Here is an 18,074-nt window from a genome sequence, read left to right as displayed (position 1 = left end):
GCTCCATACCCAGGTTTGCGGAAGTAACCAAAAACGGGGATTCAGTTAACAATCTGGCAATTTTGGGAAGGAAAATTACCCATATAAATTTCAGAGCTAGTCTCCAGTTTGTTAATTTTAATGTTGGAAATTATTCATTGGGGTCAATTAATGTTTCTATGAATTTTTCTTGGTTTGTTCATATGATTTTGGTGTTATACCCGGTGTTTGTTGTGTAAATTCTCTTTAAAATTCTTAATGGTTAATTATTACTTATCTCCTGTTTATGGTATAATGGTTTAGTTTAAGTTTTTGTCTTCATCACGTTTTTTTTTAAATATTGTTGAACAATAGTGTTAATAAGTGTATCACAAATGGTATACATAGTAGCGACTGGTACAGTCACATTCTTTCATAATTCTGAATTTTCAGTATATGTTAATGAATTTAAATGCTGTCGGTGGTAAAACAAAAATAGGTATATTAAAAGTCCAAAGTATTATATTGATAAGTTTACTTTTAAAGTAAAAATAGCCTATATAGTTTAAACATGAATTCTAATTTACTGCTTAGTTATGGAATATTTGTCATGGGCTAAATCTCGTCTTTCTTTTCGTCCTTTTCTTCTTTCCATAGACTTAAATCAATTGCAGGCAGCTCAGAACACGGCACTACTTTATTCCTGAAAGAAATGACCAAAGTCAATTTATTTCTATGATTCTATTAATAATTTAACAGTGTTTGTTTTGTGTTAATAACAGGTAATAATAATTACTTTACGCTATCAAAAATAAACAAAAATTGACCTTATATATATTCAGATTGATATAATTTTAAAACATGTAGAATTCACGGTTAATCCTTAATAAAGTTAAGGATCATAGGATGAACTTTAATAATTTGAATGGTATATCTATGGCCTTATCCTGAAGTTCATTTTATAATCATTAATAAATGAATTATTGTTAATAGACATTTGTAAAAGCTTTAAATCCAAGGGTAAGGGGCACCTCCTCGTAATCCCAAATAACGTTCTAATATAATAGTTAATAGAATGAGCATTTCATTTATAGCGATTAGTAGATTATTAACGCTTCATACAACTTGTATTAGATGTATCATGAATAGTAAAAAGCCCTAGATGGCTTAAATTACTTTCTTATTTATGATGGATATGCTTAAAAGTGTCACTATAAATTAACTTAAAATTTTGTTACTTAAAGTATTAACTTAGTATTTATGAATAACTAGTTGCCGCGCAATAGTTTTCAAATTAACCACAAAGCAATTAATGATTGAGGATTGAGACGGCTATCAATTATGAAGAAAATACAAAAAAAAATAGAATCTTACTTCGAAAACACCTGCAGAAATGCATTGGGTTGCATTTTCTTAATGTTTATTCCATTATCGCATAAAAGTCGAGCAAGCGAAGAATTCTTACGTATAGTTTCCAGTTGACCTACAAATGTTTAAGAATTTTGTTTATGTTATATATACATTTAGTTTATTATTAAAAATGATTAGCACATCAAATAACAGTTTTTGAGCTTTGATTTAATCCATAGAAATTTAAGTAATATTTCCTAATCACTATAACTGATTCTTTTTTAACTACGAAACTTTATTTATAACTTTGACAGTCTAAGTAAAAATAATTAAAAGTAATTTTAAATTAATGTTTGAATCTAATACAATAACATTACATTTAAGCGATGACAATAAATTATGACAAAGAAAATTTTTATTTACACGATTTAATATATTTAAATATATCTATTTAACATTAATTAAACTAGGGTACTAAAAAAATCCTGAGCGACTATTTTGTAAGTAAGAAAATTTTTCTATAAGTATAAAACCTACTTAACGATAGTAAAGCGCAAGAAAATGTTTGAATAAAAAATACTTTGCTCCAAACGAACAAAATATTATTTCGTTATAACAATAAAAATACCTTTCGCATACGTTATCTATAATAATCGAATGACATCAACATATAGTCAATGTTGATGTCAGTTAGCCTTTCAAACACTTAATTCTCAACATAAATATTAACAAAGTTGTAAAAGCACTTAAAAGTTTACCACTTTCTCGTATTTTACAAAGGATATTAACGTTGTATAGATTCAAGCTGTTTATAATATTGCAGTGTATTTTTGAAATTTATCTTGCGTAAACCCATTTGTATTTTTATAAACAGATACATAAAGATCATTATGCCAATCGTAGAATATTCACTGCACATAGGACAAAGGATATATATACCTTTATAATTTCCAATACCCAATTTAAAAGACTGGTGGAAGACCTGCATCTGGTATTAATCTTAAAAAGGTCGTAGCCACCTTTGGGGGGGTCATATAACGTTGCGCTTGCCGGTCAGTAGTCTTCACTCCACAAACTTTAAGATCCCAAAGAAAATCCTAGCATAGGCCTCTCCATGATTGGATCAGCGACTGTTAGCTTATTGACGAGTTACGTAAAGATAACCCTCATAAATCCTTAAGCAATTATTGTATAAGTTTCAGTAAAAGACCTTTCTGACAGTATAATATTCATGTTCGTGCACTAGTATTGAAATCATTAGAATGCAATACATTGCGGTAAAATTTAATACTCTTCAATTTTTGTTTTTACTTACTTGGTGTAAAACGAATTTTTTCGTCGAACCCGTTTTCAAAGAATAATCGGTCGCCAACGCGTGTTATGTAAAGCTGTTTAATCAGAATACAAAGGTTGGTGGGCCCTGCTAATGCGCCAGGCTTATGTTTTTCTAATGACCCACCAACTGCGAAGTCTATGTCTTCTACTTTTTTATACAGACACTTCAGCGCTTCTATGTTCTGTGGATATAAATGTAACATTACTATTATTCGTCTTTTTTATAAAGTTCATATTTTATGAATAGTGTAACGATTATGATGATTTCTTTTATTACTAATAGACATTATTTTGCTACTATCATGAACATTTTAGTCGTATGACGTCCACAGCTGGACAGGTATACCCCATTGATTTTGTTTGAAAGCGGCCTGTGTACAGCCTCTTCCGATGTAATTAACTAGATTCAGTAGTATGTCCACTTTGTGGATAGTTGCTTTAGGTTGTGCTTATCTCTCTGGCACTCACTTTTTTAACTTGCTAAACCGCTGGGCAATGTCCCCAGTCTTGATACGAGCTCAAAGAGAAGTCTCGGATATAGCCCTTTCCATGGCTCGTTGAAGCGATATAAGTTTGTCCAAATGAAAGATCCCGTTTCAGTGGCGTTTTGCCGTTAAAAAACATTAAAGTATGTTTATCATATTTATTTACTATTTTTCGTTTTAACTATAAATTCAGAAAAATAGTGCAAATCTGTTTAAATCAACACGAAATTCATGACGACAATATCAGTTGGTAATGTGTGTATACTTTACTAGGTGACGCATTATAAATATGTCATTCTTGAATTACAGTACACAAGTATGTTATAAGATCATATTGTAATTAGAGGTATTAATGTTTGTCAATTTTTTTATTTCAATAACTGAAGAGAGGGTCTCTATAGACCATCTTATAAAATGAGAAAATAAAGAAAACGATAACATAAAACTGCATTATTAGTGAGCAGTTCTAACAAAAGAATCTTCCGTGAGTATGTTTACGTTAGCCTGTTTTATATGAGACTTCTGCACTGCATCTTAGGAAAGTGTAGCGAGCTGGGGATCAAAGATAAAAGAGCATGGAAAGACGGAAAGCAACGGTCAATGCTACCCCTGCCTCTTAAATGCGGTACTGCGATTTTCGTAGCATTATAGTTCGAGTGACACGATTATTTCAAAAGTGATGTTTTTATAAATAATTATAGGTAAGCTTATATTACCTTATGAGAAATATCGCCACTGAGGTCTTTAAATTTTTTTGGAACAGAAAGACCGCAATAACGTCTTACTGCGACGTATTTCGGCACCCTATGATCTCGACCACGTTGGATGTCAATAGCTCGCAAATCTTGACCGTTAGTTCTGTTTCCTCTGAGTAAGTAAACAACAAATTAAGTTAGAAAAATTTAGCTGTATAATTATAAGACAAATCGAATTAAGTTTACTTACTAAAGTCTTAAATATCTATTTATGGACCCATTCTTATAATGCAATGTAGAAAAAGTATCCATGGAAAAAAAATAATCGTTTTCCAATACGTAACATAATTATTTTATATTTAAAATGCACCGAGCTAGGGAGATGTAATAGTGTTTCATTATTTTTTCATGCTTTTTAGTTATTGAATATAAGTATATATTTAGAATTAATAAGATTAGCCAATTTATAATGATAACTTATAATCTAATATAAACGCTTACTACAAAGCAAAGGCTTCATCAAAGAGTGCCACGATTTCCAGCAACCTTACTGTGTCATCAGTCTACGTAGTAAGGGGCCTATCCATGTGGCATCCACATGATCGTGGTAGCCTCTCAAGAACCTTTCGACCCCATCGACCAAGTGCTCGAGCGATGTGGCGAAGTACTCCAGACGAGCAATTAATTCTTCGACCTATATCGGTAACCTTGGTTCTTCTGCAGATCTCCTCATTTCTGATTCGATCTCACTGCAAAACTTCAAGCATAGTTCCCTCCATTGCTCTTTGGGCGATCTTGAGCTTTCTAATAAGGCCTACCGTAAACGATCATGTCTCGGATCCGTAAGTTATCTCCAGCAACATACACTGGTTAAAATCTTTCGGCTTAAGGCATTGCGTATTTTGGTATAAATGGGTCACATTATTCACATGGTCACATTAAATGGTGTTCCATTTAATAATGTGTTAGTTTACAGGATTCGAATTTCAAAATAAATAACTTACTGCGCGAAGAGGTTTTTGATGTTTCATTATAACAATACCTTTGCTCACTATATAAAGGTTTACTCACTTGAATAAGTATTGCGTTATTTCAATATTGAAATATTGATCACTGCGATCTTCAGGCTGGAATGATAAACCTCTTACTAAGCCATCAAAGTTGTCTTTTTCCTCAAGTATCACTGGTCTGTTAAACCAATCGCTGATTCTAATTTCATTTTCTAATTTGCGGTTTTCATTAATTACCCTGAAACCGTCGCCAAAATTTAACTAAGGATTCTACCTACTTTAGGCAGTCCCAGAGCCGTTATGTAAAAAAATGGTCCGGAAATAAAATGTCACTTTGGTTGGTAAATGGATTACTAAAGTTGGATAAATTATAATAATACTAGCAAAATTTAATAGTAAAATGAACTTATAAGTCGTTATTAAACAAAAACATAATTTTGAATGACTTTTGATGTATATATATTTCAAAGTTATCATTAATTTACCTAAATAAAGAAAATATACTTACTGTAAAAGTCCACGGATTAGTGTATGGAAAAATCTGTATGACCCGGTAGTAAATACCTTCAGAACGGCGGCACTGATTTTAGGGTCGTAATCATTGATATATGATGTACAGTTTTTATAAATTAGCTTGTGTCTTCTCATTCTTTCTTCACCTATCAAAAGTTTAAACTAGATTCAAATTGTTTCTATTATCAGGTATTATCAAGTAACACTTACCAAGTAATATTGGGAAAAAGTGGTAGTAGTTAATTTGTTGTATTTGAGCGATGAGAATGCGTCGTGTCTCCTGGAATATGGTTTCGTCGTCCCAATGCTTATTATATTTGGACAAAATGTCCGCTACGCGATTATGTTCTTTAAGCAGAATGACTTGCAATGCTGACAATTGCGTATTTTGATTTCCTCTTATGTCACCTGTAAATGTAACTAACAACATTAAAATGGCCATCCTCTAGTCTCGATCTTAATTAATTCATAGAGTATATGCATGTTCTAAACGCCATGATAATTTTAAAGTCCCTAAAACAATCTTAACATGGGCAACGATGAATTTTCCCATGAAAAGAGTGTATAATCATAGTTGGTCTCAACGTTTAAAGGACTGTCTCTGAAAATCGTGTAGACATCAGCTAGTTAATACAATACATAGTTTTTTTTTAAAATATTAGTTTTTTAATTAGCTCACAAATCTTTAACCCCGTGCCCGACGAAGTGGTAAAAGATAGAAAAGGTAGGTAATAGCGCCCAAAACCAATCGAATATAGTCAAAGGACTGATTTAAACCCAATTTTAAATGAGGTTATCAGTGTCCGTGACTTCGTCCGCGTGAATAAAAAAAAATGTAAAGTTTATTTTTTTTTTCCTTTCAGATTTTTTTTTGAAATGACTACATTTATTAAAGTTAATGTCATCTAAGATATGTATTTTCTTCTGTTCAATGCATTTTTAAAACTACGTATCAAATGTTACATTTTTTATTTGTGTTTGATAGCATAACCATCCGCCACCAGACTCCCTTATTTCTGCATTATTTAATAGATTATTCCTTGCATTGCATAAGTAATGAACAGTGAGAAGTAGAATTTAGTTTTTGTATATTTATTTATGATGATTTTACCGAAAGTATTTGTTTTAGTAATGGCAGTGAACTACCATTGTCGGCCAACAGACAGCCGTTATCTTTCTGTCATCAATTCTGTTCAGTATTCTTTTAAATAAAGTATAAAAAAATAACTGACCAGTATTATAGCAAGGTTCCTTTTCACTCATTGCATCGGGACAGCTAACTGCGATATCAGGAGCTTGAGGAGGCCAAATTCCTCCATTGCGTTCTGTTGTTAGCAAACGCCCCCCTTTACCTTCGCGCAAAGCTTGGGCTTGTTTGTTATCGTTGCCATAAGTTAGCGAGAGATCCATGTAAGAATTGATATCGTTTATCTAAAAGTAATGGAAAGTCATAGTCGTGTTATCGATGCGTTATATTTGTTAAAAAAATTATGTTATAATTAATCAAAAAAATATTTTGATTATAAAAAAATTAATTCAATCAACAGACTAAATATAAACGCAAAAATAATTAGTTATTGTTTTTGTCTATAGTTCCCAATCGTTGTGAGATTTCGGCTTCTCACACTTCAAATTGTGTTTCCCCTCGGGAGCCCTTGCATCCAGTACATTTATGTCATTCATGTCATGACACTTCTGTCGTAATGATTAAAGAGCATTCTCAGTACGAAATAAAAAAAAAATCATTATAAAGAGGTAGCTTTCAAGCTTTGCTATTGTTAAAAAAAGTTTGGGCTAAATATCTTTAGGGCATAAAATGCGGTGACCACGGAAACACCAAAATAATTTTTCCATATCATTCTATAGATACTGATGAGGATTAACAGTAGTGTATCGACTTGTTATATCAACTTAAACGCTGACCTGTATTTCATTATTAGCAGATACCATTAAATGTATCCTATGACTTTTATATTGTCGTAGATAACTTATAATATTTCTTTTTAATCATATCACTGAAGGACCGCCCAGGTTTGTTATCTAAAGATTTAATAAGGTTTTATAGATAAATAAACACTTATTCTTTACCATAACAACACACATTGCATTACGTAGACAACATAATTTAAAATTTACTATGTTAGAAAAGAAAATAAAAGAAGTGTGCTACACTAAAATAAAACATGGCAAAATAAAGATTAATAAGTCAGTAATGTACTTCTGCAACTATAATTGAGTATAATTGTTAATATGATTATGATTCAGTGACCATGTTTATTCAGAAAACGTAATACTGATTTTTAATCACGACCCTGAACACCGGCCCTGGCTGATGATGAGAGAATAGCATGTATAAACATAACAACGCATCATCTGTCTAGTCTAGTGTGGTGTTGATTTAAATAATGGGATCTGTACCTCTCTATTGTGTATAGAACATGTTATTCGTACTAATAGCTATAATTTGAAGAATAAAATGTGTCTATCGTGTTGTGTGTGTCGTACTTTGAGCCTCATTGGCAAAATAAGTTGCTTAACCTCAGACCTGTGTTCAGCAGCGAAAAATGATGATAATAGTGTAGGTATTATGACTACCTAAGAAGTAAATCGAACTACCCTGTGGAATTGGGGTATTCTGTTTTTGGTAATAGAGTAACACATTTTTAGTCGCGTTATAAATTTGTATTTGGCATTTAATAGTCTCGGTGGTGGGTCGTTGTTTTATTGGAAGGGTTGATATCTAAAATTGTTAGTTAACGAAACTGATGTTGTATAAAGAATTATCTTTTGATAGTCTAATATTTTCGTCAGTGACGGCATAGACTAGATCAGAAATCAATTATGCAATATTAATCCTTATTTTATAATCTAATTATATCTAAAGCTATTCAGACGTCAAAGTATTACCGCGTAATTAGGTTCACTCGGTCCAGTGCAATTTATATTCCTTGAAGTAGTCGCTCTGACAAAGTCAATACACTCCGTTCCGTCTGCCTTGTTCACGACGTCTATATCTGGTATTGGTATAGGAGCACAGATCGGATTTGTGAAAGAATCTTCAGTAAACTTGCCGTTTGCGTCGCAACATACTACGCCATCGGCTTTGAAAAAAAAATACAGTTACACAAATTTTCATTCTAAAATACAAATTTCAAAAAATATTGTGTACATGTTTAGAAAAGTTATTGTTACCAATTTCTATCCAATAAAGGTTATTTTTATAACACAAAAGTAAAGATACTTGCTGTTTGTACTAACTTTTGAAAGGCTTACAACTAAGTTACCACAAAACAGAAAATATCGAAACACTAAAATGTTTACGTATTAGCCTCTTTGGCGATAAATATTTCAAAGGAGATTTAGCGTTATAACATATTATATTGATACAGCTCTTTAAAAGCCAATTTCTTAATCGAATAAAATGAACTGTTGATTATCAACAATTATAAAAAAATCTTAAAGATGATTTCACCCATTGTTACTTTTTTAAAAGGAAATTAAAAGTATGTTAAATAAACCAAAAATTGTCATTTCTTGAGTCGCTGTTGTGTACTGTATTTTTACAGGTCAATCAGTACCTTGGGATACTTACAATAATAAAAAAAATGTCATTGTTGCCATATTCTGATTCACTGCACTGTTTTTTCCTATTATGAAATGTTTTAAACACAGGAGTCCAAAAATACGATAAGTCGTAGGGAACATAGTAACAATAGACTAGTGCAGGAGCCCGTGTTCGTACTATGTAAACATCCAGCATCCAAGCGCATTATCTCTGCGTGGCAAATACATGCACTAATTGCGTATACCTTGTCGATCGTGAGAATAATGTAATATTGGTACGTACCGGGAATTGGAAGAGATAGAGCCATATCGTGCGCTACAACTTGTCCCCACTGCATTGTAAGGAGGGTCCATTTCTTGTCAATTAAATTTTTGTCATAAAAAACTTTAAGACTTATTGTCCGTGGGTTCGGCAAACTCGAGTTTAACGCTGAAATTTGTATTTTTTTTATTTTTAAAATTAGCTATGATTTTTGGTAAGATAACTTTTAATGTTAATTTTATTTTTACCTCAATTTTACCTGTAGATAAAAATACAAATTACGAAATATTTGTATTAAAAATTGTGTTCACAAATTTTAACTGTTTTTACAATACTCAGTTACTATCAGATACATATTGCACACTATAAGATTGTAATAGAATAATTAGTTAAAATTAAGTGTTCAGTAATCAAAATATAATAACAAACAAAGGAAAAATTAGGGCACTCTTAAACTTTAATACAAATAACGACTTCTTGCGCCCGGTATCTCCATGGAAAATTCGCCTAACCAATCTAAGAGCTTGGTAACTTTTCCATTCGGTAAAATAAATATACTGTAATGATTTTTTTTCTTTTCTGACTGATACTCTGCTGAAAGGATATTACTGTCTAGTTTGAAATCTCTATGCCTGGTGTTCCTCATAAGATAGTACGTAAGTGGAAAGCTTATATACATTTATAATTATACATATACTATAAATATAATATTTATAAATACGGATAAGTAAATATACTTATTAATTTGAATATATTAGTATTTATGTATAATTATTAATTTATTATAAGTAAACATAAACGTTTGTCTCTTTGAGTCTGTTATATACTTAATGTTATAAACCACTTTGTACAATGTAGACGTCGTGTACAGTTGTCTTTATGAAATTACCTCCAGTGATTAGACCGCCTATTAAATTTTTTTAGTTATTATAACTCTAATTTTTTAATTTGTGATGTTGAGTGCGTGCGATAAAGGTTGATACATCTAACAAAACTTTCTTTTTTAGATAACTTTTATTTTATAATTTTTAATATAAAATAATTTATACTTACTACTATCTTCACTTCTGTCTATTTCCAGTTCAGCAAAAGGTTGTTTAGTTGCACCCCAGTAAGGATTTTGTAAGTTGTTGCATGTGCCATCGTAAGAGCGATAGCGTGATTCCTGACACTTAATTTCCATCAAATCACAAATCGGTGTTATGTATCCCGATCCTAGATCTATTTCGTTTTCTGGGGTGTCGTTTTTGTCTAGTGAACAGCTGCAGTGATGGAAAAATAGAGTGTACAAAATATTTCACTAGTTCTATTATTCAGTTACTTTTAATGCAAGAGAACGTTTAATTTATCATTATGATATTATATCATTTTATGATCATCATTTCATAAGCCGATGAACGCCCACTACAAGACATTTACCCTCCAAAGATCGTCACAGTGATCGGTCTTTCGTTGCCTGCATTAATGCATAGTAGTACTAGTAGTGGTAACCCAGCAAAAGAGAACCAAGACGCGATTGTAGGTTTTGGGTTCGATTCTCAGGACACTATCTTATATAAATAACACTTTTTGCACTAATTTTATACGTTTGCCACTGCTCACAAACAAATTTCCAGAAGACGGCCAGCCGCGATCTCTGCACACCATAATATCACACTACAATCGCAAACTCGCCTACCAAGCGCGGTAATTATGATTTAGGACCTATCTATCTTTGAGCGAAGCCTATGTCTTGCAGAGGGCGCCTATCGGCTAAAAAGAGAGAGAAAGAGAACATTTTGGTGTGGAACTATAGTGCCACATGTGGATCACGAGTCACAGGTTGTCGACCTCTGGCGTAGGTGACATCTGATTTACCCTTAAGAAATCATATTTATGTTTTTAATTATTAGGTTTTCATAGCAGTGATTCGGGAATTTGGTGAAACCAACCATCCTTTTGCTGTAGCGCAACGGAATTCGTGGAAGGTTCAGTCATTCCAAAATACGGATGACGACTTCATGCGGTATGACAATTAATTAAATGTCAAAACCATAAAAAATATCAAATTCCGCGAAATTATCTTTTTCACATAAAACAAATCCTTTTCAAAGTTATCTTGGTAATTGACCTTTTCTTAAAATATTTTAAATAAAAGCTAAGCTTTTTTGACAATATTAAGCCAAAAAAACGTAGTCAAATACATCATAAAATATAATTTTACTAACCCATTGTGTTGAAGTCTACTTGTTAATTCGCCAGACGAAAAAGACTTGTTTTCATTAAATACAAATATACAGATTGCGTGTAAAATAAGTATTCTCACATTGGCCATGATGTCTGTAAAAAAAAAAAAATTAAAAATTAATTAATGAAGCAGAGTAACCCGAAAAGAAAATAAAATGTTCAAGAATTGTTTCAACGTCTTACACTTTCTCTACAGGTCGTATTAATGTTTTGTTTGTTAAAATATGTGTACAGGCTTTGTAACTACTTAAATAAATGTTTGTTTGTCTTAATTATTTATAACCTAAATAGATAGTAATTAAATTACGACTTTAAATTACAACTCATGCTGTTAATTATCCGCAGTTTGTGTGTTATTAATTAATTAGTAATGCTATAAAATACAGTTGACTTGTAGTCTTACAGTATTATTTTACATAAAAAGGGACAGAATGCTGCTTCAAATCCAATTCGTTTCTAGACATAGTTTAGGAGTCTCCATAAGGCATGTGTGTGACATTGAAACGTGAATAATATGTGATGTAAAAATGTAACTACTGGAATTGTCAAGTTACAAAAATCAAGCCAATAAAGGCTTACACCGAACATAAAAAAACATAAAAACGTAACGTAAAAAGTGTGCTGTAAATTTGGAAATATATAAGTATAGTAATCAATCAGTCTTTTAACAATAAAAAAAAAATCAAACATTGGTGGAACGTATTAACACAAATAGTTCTTTTGATATGAGCGAACATAAAGAAAGCATAAACGGTACGATGGAGCTTAACATAGGCATACACAATCATTACGAACATGACGAAATATTTTTCCATTAGACAAAACGAACCTTGTGGCTTGTTTTCTTCCCTGATTTTTAATTAAAGACTTAGTGATTAATTGTTCAGAGCAAAGTTAAGATTGGTGTTTGCCTGGAGTTCAGGAATTGCCGAAAAAGAAGCAAAGGATACGTACAAACAATGGAGTATATTTTGTATGATCGCTATTTCAAGTTTACCAATACTACCGTGTCTTTAGATACAAAATAAGTAATATTTGTTATTGATATGACATGCTTAAATTGTAAAATAGCTGTATTTGGTTCTTATTTTTGGTAATAATTTCGTTTATTTTTGGTATATAATACACGCTCGGTGGTTTTTGTTTATTTTTATTACTAAACACAAAAAACAGTCAATTTTGTATATATCCGCGAAATGCATAGATAAATAAATGCCTGTTAAGTATCCGTTATACCCAATAGTGTTTCAAACGTTATAAAATCCTATCGTATAGATTTTTATTGATTTCATCAGCGCACATTACAGTCCATATATGTATACCAACAACTTAAAAATAATTTTTGTTTTTAATACAATGCATTTACTGTTTCACATTCGATGCTGTTAATTTCACAAGTAATTAATTTTGAAATTGATTAATTAAATTTTAAATACGTTCAGTTAACTCAACGCGCATTACGATATAGCCATTTTAGAGAACTTTATAAATTTGAGAAAGCAACAACAATGCTTCTATTAATGCATATTATCGGTAAGTTATTGAAAAGACTTAACTTTTAAGTTGTTTAATTTTTTTTTACTTAAACATGAAGTTTTAAAAAATAATATTCTTTGTTGTTTGGACAATTAATTACGCAACTGAGTTAAATGTGAATCATCGCTGTGGCATCAAGGCTATATTTTTACTGAAATTATTCTTGAGAAATGAAATAATGTATTTCCTTTCTGATTGTAATTTAATATAAAAAAGATATGTAAGATATTTATTATAAATTTATACTAAATTGCTTATATTTTTAGTTCTTGGTATAAACTACTTAATCGGTGCTGAATCTATCACTATACAAGTAGATACAAATGATTTAACGCAACTTGTAAATAAATTTATGAGCTCAGAGATCTTTAGAAAATTTGCGTTACAAAGTTATAAAAGGACAATAAAAACCGAATTCAAAAATCCTTATCACCCAGAAGATAATATTATTAATCAAGAAAAAACTACGATTTCTTTAGCCAAAGAAAATGAATTAATTAATAACAGATTAGAACAGGAGAATAGAAAATATTTATCTGAAATTTATAACAAAAAACCTTTAAAGAAAAGTGTTACACGGAAAAACAATTCCTTTTTTATTAAGAAGAATAAAAACAATACTTACGTTCAAAGTACAACAAAAAATAATTTATAATTATTTGATGTATTACATAATTAATAATTTTCCGATAATAAAGTAATAGAAATTGAACCACTTTTATATAAGGCTTTTGTATATGAATAATTTTGTTAAAGATACTAATTTAATAAAAATCGAAATTTCTTTAAAAATCCGCATGGAAAAGTGTTAGAAGATGCCGTGGAACTTTCGCTACTATCTAAGAATTTGATTGCTTCACAGCGTTAGTGGAAAAAATTTACAAATATACACCCAAATCCTGTTAAGTATTAGTTTTCTGCATCGTCCCAATGAAGTTGTACTCATGATGTATACATACTCGTAAAATGAAGCCAAGTTTCTATAAAAAAAATCCTGTTTTTTGTCTTTTTTCGGCCGCTTTTAACTACGTCTATTACAAACCTACGCTTAAGATATCGCCATATCCGACGGTGGACCTTTTACGGCTAAAATAATGACGATGATAAGTTCATTTTTTCGTATTTGTAATTAAATTATAAGAATAAATAGAAATCAATTACCTTAAAGTTTTTTAAATGTTTCTCGACGCGACCGTAATAGAATCATCACCTAAGCCTCTGAAAAAATCAAACATGAGTATGAAATTATTGAATTGTAAAAAGAAATCTGTGATTGTCAAATAAACGAACTGCATATTATTTATCACCTGGACTTGTGATGAAAGAGGACATATTATCATATGAAGTTATTTTGGAAGAAAGTGTAACTTAAGAGAAGAGGTCGATATTTACTTTTTCTGTATAACTAAAATATTAAGCAAAAATGAAAACAGAGAAAACACTATAGATTTTTACATTTTTATTTAAAACTTCATATACCGAACACTGCTGATAAACTGAATAAATGTTTGAGTTGCCGTGTAACGGTATGTTAGTACAAATTTCATTGAACTACAAACGTAATTTTATAATTACATTTTACGTTGAATAAACTTCGCAAATGTTTTATTTAAATTAACCTTTTGTCCCTTTTAAAATTTAAGTCTTTTATTTTAATTATATAAAAATTGAATACTTACATTATGTAATTCATGTACACGATGTAAGCGCAGCTACGATCGTAATTAAATAGAGAATTACCTTAAGAGCAACCGATATATGTGAAACTTCTGAGCGTATGGAAGTACTGATGTACATTTGTGTACACAAGCTGTTGCATAATAAACTGGGCGGCAAAAATAATTGGCTACTAAAAAAAAAACCATAAAAGTAACGAAAATTCTAAAATTTAATCATGGCACTATAGAATGTTTAAAAAAAATTATTAACACATAAAAATGTCTTGCTATTTAAATATATAAACTCACAAAAACATTAAAAACTAACATCAAAATCATTTTAAATACTTCCTTTACGAGTCGAAGTATTCAACTCGATTTGGATTTGGGCACGTTTGTTAATTTTTCGACTTCTACTGTCAGGAAATCAAACAGATGGTATTCAGCTCCAAAGCGTCTTCTAATAGATTTTGCAAGGTGAGCTTAGCTGCAGCTACCGTGAAATTTTTACCCATTTGTGCTAAGAAAGGACTTAAATGTTGATATAATATCTTCTCCACGCGGGTTCTGTTTTACGCTACCTCCATACTAGTTTTTAAGATATTCCAGCCTACATCATTGAAGATCCATTGAATCATTAATGATGATTACATTGATACCTTTTCTATAAAACAACATCAGCTATACCATTTTCTTTGTCCTCCAAGGCATCTTTCCTTCCTGTAACAAAATAATCCATGGACATTTCTTTTTCGAGCGGAAGATAATGAGGTGAGTGTAGCGGGCAAACCAACAAACTTTAAAAGAAAACGCCACAAAAAATTTGTTTAAAAAATCAATTTGCAATTTTTTAAAAACCAGAATATTTTTTTATTATTTACAATAAGTATTACTAATTCATGTATGACTTAGAATTTATATCCTCTTACATACTTGAACTATTTTGAGTACATTGTGATTTTTCTATACGACCCTCTATTTTTGCTGCTTAGTGTACTTTCTGTAGACAATCGCCACAGTTAAGTTCACAGTGTTTATAAGAATAGACGAGTTTATTAGTTTCATTTATTTACATTACCTTTCTTATATATACATATTTAACAACTAATATATTGATGATGAGCTAGTAGACTAGCGTAGGGAACATATAGATGGACTAACGACATGGTCAAGTTTGAGGAAAGTTGATGTATGCGGGCAGCGCATGACCGGTTATCGCAGCGATCTTTGAGTGTTGTTTATGTCAAACAGAGAACGTTTATCGGCTTACATGATAACGATAAATTAAAATTTTAATGAAAGGCTTAATTGCAGTTTAATATTATTATAAATCTATACAAGTAAGACGTTTGTTTGGTAGTCTGTCCGACGTATTTATGATACAAAATCCTTAACACCCGCGAATAATCTAGCAATAATTAATATTTTAAGGAGACTATTGTTATCCTCGATTTTGTATTAAAATCAAACACTTTTATCACTACAACGCTTGGGCATTTGGTTAACTTATATAGCATTACCGTTTTTTTCGGCACAAGTGTAGTCTAAACCATTAATTAATTTTATCTTCATTGAAATTAAGTCGTTTAATAATGGAAGGTTCCATTGACATGAAAAATGAATTTTAAAACGGGTTTACATGGATATTTCGTTACCAAGCAATTTCGACTCGAGTAGGGCATTCACCTCTTGATAAACATTTCCTACAACAGCGCTTTGCTACAGATATTAAATATTATAAAATTTTTTGTTGTGTAGCATAGTCTTCGTATTCGTCACTTTGAAACTATAACATATTGACTATAGTGCTACCGAAATTGCATTACCGCGGGTAGGTACGCGCGCAGAAAGACCGGTTAGTATCAGCCAATCCGTTCTAATAGTCCGTCGTCAACGCTCGCGGCGGCGATGCTCATGCTCTGTTTCGATAGTATCATAGCCATGCGTCTGTCATAGTTTATAACTACTGCTTAGTAATAGAAAAATGTTAAATATGAGACTAATAATAAATAAATAAACAGTAAACCTTGAACAAAGTTAATGCGAGAAAATTAATTTTCCATGGGTTACCGATGAACTAATAATAGGTAACAAGCATCTGACGTTTACACAATGTGTTTGTTTTCTTTTACACTCACGTTGTTTGGACCTGTACAGCTTATTACGGTCATGGTTTTTGGGATGATTTTTTATTATCTCCTTATCTAGCGTATGTTTGCGTCGATTCATGCTCAAACTGAACTTGGTGTGGTTTTAGTGATGGTATAAAAAAAAGAATATATAAATTATTGTTTGCACAAATTTAAAAATAAGCTGCGTGCAAATCCATCATTAATTTTTTTTTAATTGTATCTATCCCTGTCATTTACTAACAAAATTTCAGTTGAAAGAATATTAAATATTAATAATATTAAACTGTAACGACTAATTATAAAACAGAGCTGAATGATGAATATCTTGTAAAACTACCTCGAAATAACCCTTATGACATATTAAATTAAAGTAATTTAATACGTTCTATTTCTCGGTGTACACATATTTTCAAGGTCAGAATAATTACTAAACAAAAGAAAAAAGCGACTATTTTAAGCGAAAGAAAATTTGTCATATTAATATTCATTTCAGTTTGACGTATCCGAACGATTGATACAATTGTGTCAATTTTTAGCTGCCAGTTAACTCACATGACAGCAAAGCTGGGTCTGTTCTCGTTTAGTACGACTAAATTAAATCAGCGTTATAGGATCGTTTGTATCAATTATCTGTTATGTTTCGAATAAAGAGGGTGCCTGTCCTACTCACAAATAAAAAAGATACTCTCCGTTTTAATTTTAGTTACTCGTGGTAAACATAATTAATTTATGAAAATATTTTTTGGTCAATATAACATATTTTTGTTTAATCCAGCGTACCTGGTACGCATTTTACTAAATATTCAGACTAATTAACTCAATATCAGTAAATTTTAGCTCGTCATGCAATTATAAGTTAATGTACTTGTTTAATGTTAATATTAATTTTTTGACTGTATTTTAATCGGAATACCATAAAAAAGTATAATCGTTTTAGGAATATTAATGAATAAGATCAATAACCTCTAATGAAATAATTCTTTTTTTTTACAAGAGTTACAAGACTAGGAAGGCACATTCAGTTATCATAATCATCATTAAACCATAGGGTATACACTGCCGGAAATAGTCCTCTCTCTTAGATTTCCAATAGGACTGGTTGAATATAACTTGCGTCCACGAAGGTGTTCCTGCGACCTTTACATGGTTGTATGCCAGTACGTGGTCTCCACTCCAGAAATTAAAAGCCCCAACAGGTACTCGTTTTGCACGCCATTTGGCCTGTCTATCGTCGCTTAAATTTGCCAATCAGCTGCGCTACATTTGTTACTTGTGTGCTAAGGATGGCCACGTCCCTTATTCGATCTCGGAAATAAATTATGAGCACAGCAGTCTTGTAGAGCGACTGCT

General features: G+C 31.2%; 1 protein-coding gene across 1 annotated transcript; it reads right to left on the bottom strand.

Annotated features, from left to right (window-relative positions):
• Window positions 1-478: 478 nt before the first annotated feature.
• Window positions 479-14,829, bottom strand: LOC137925947 (peroxidase-like). Its single transcript, XM_068769447.1, has 14 exons — window positions 14,614-14,829; window positions 14,096-14,152; window positions 11,380-11,491; window positions 10,226-10,434; window positions 9,194-9,340; window positions 8,254-8,447; window positions 6,579-6,777; window positions 5,557-5,754; window positions 5,342-5,492; window positions 4,895-5,071; window positions 3,845-3,995; window positions 2,624-2,825; window positions 1,333-1,441; window positions 479-661 (listed from the first exon to the last, which is right to left on the bottom strand). The coding sequence occupies exons 3-14, from the start codon at window positions 11,484-11,486 to the stop codon at window positions 574-576; spliced, it is 1,932 nt and encodes a 643-aa protein (XP_068625548.1). The 5' UTR covers window positions 11,487-11,491; window positions 14,096-14,152; window positions 14,614-14,829; the 3' UTR covers window positions 479-573.
• Window positions 14,830-18,074: the final 3,245 nt, after the last annotated feature.

The sequence above is a fragment of the Battus philenor genome, unplaced genomic scaffold (genome assembly GCF_028537555.1).
Source record: "Battus philenor isolate CCGP_79_NKW_IND1 unplaced genomic scaffold, ilBatPhil1.0.hap1 SCAF_10, whole genome shotgun sequence".
Taxonomy (NCBI): domain Eukaryota; kingdom Metazoa; phylum Arthropoda; class Insecta; order Lepidoptera; family Papilionidae; genus Battus; species Battus philenor.
Note: the sequence above shows the minus strand (reverse complement) of the source record. Positions and strands in the feature narration are given on the sequence as shown.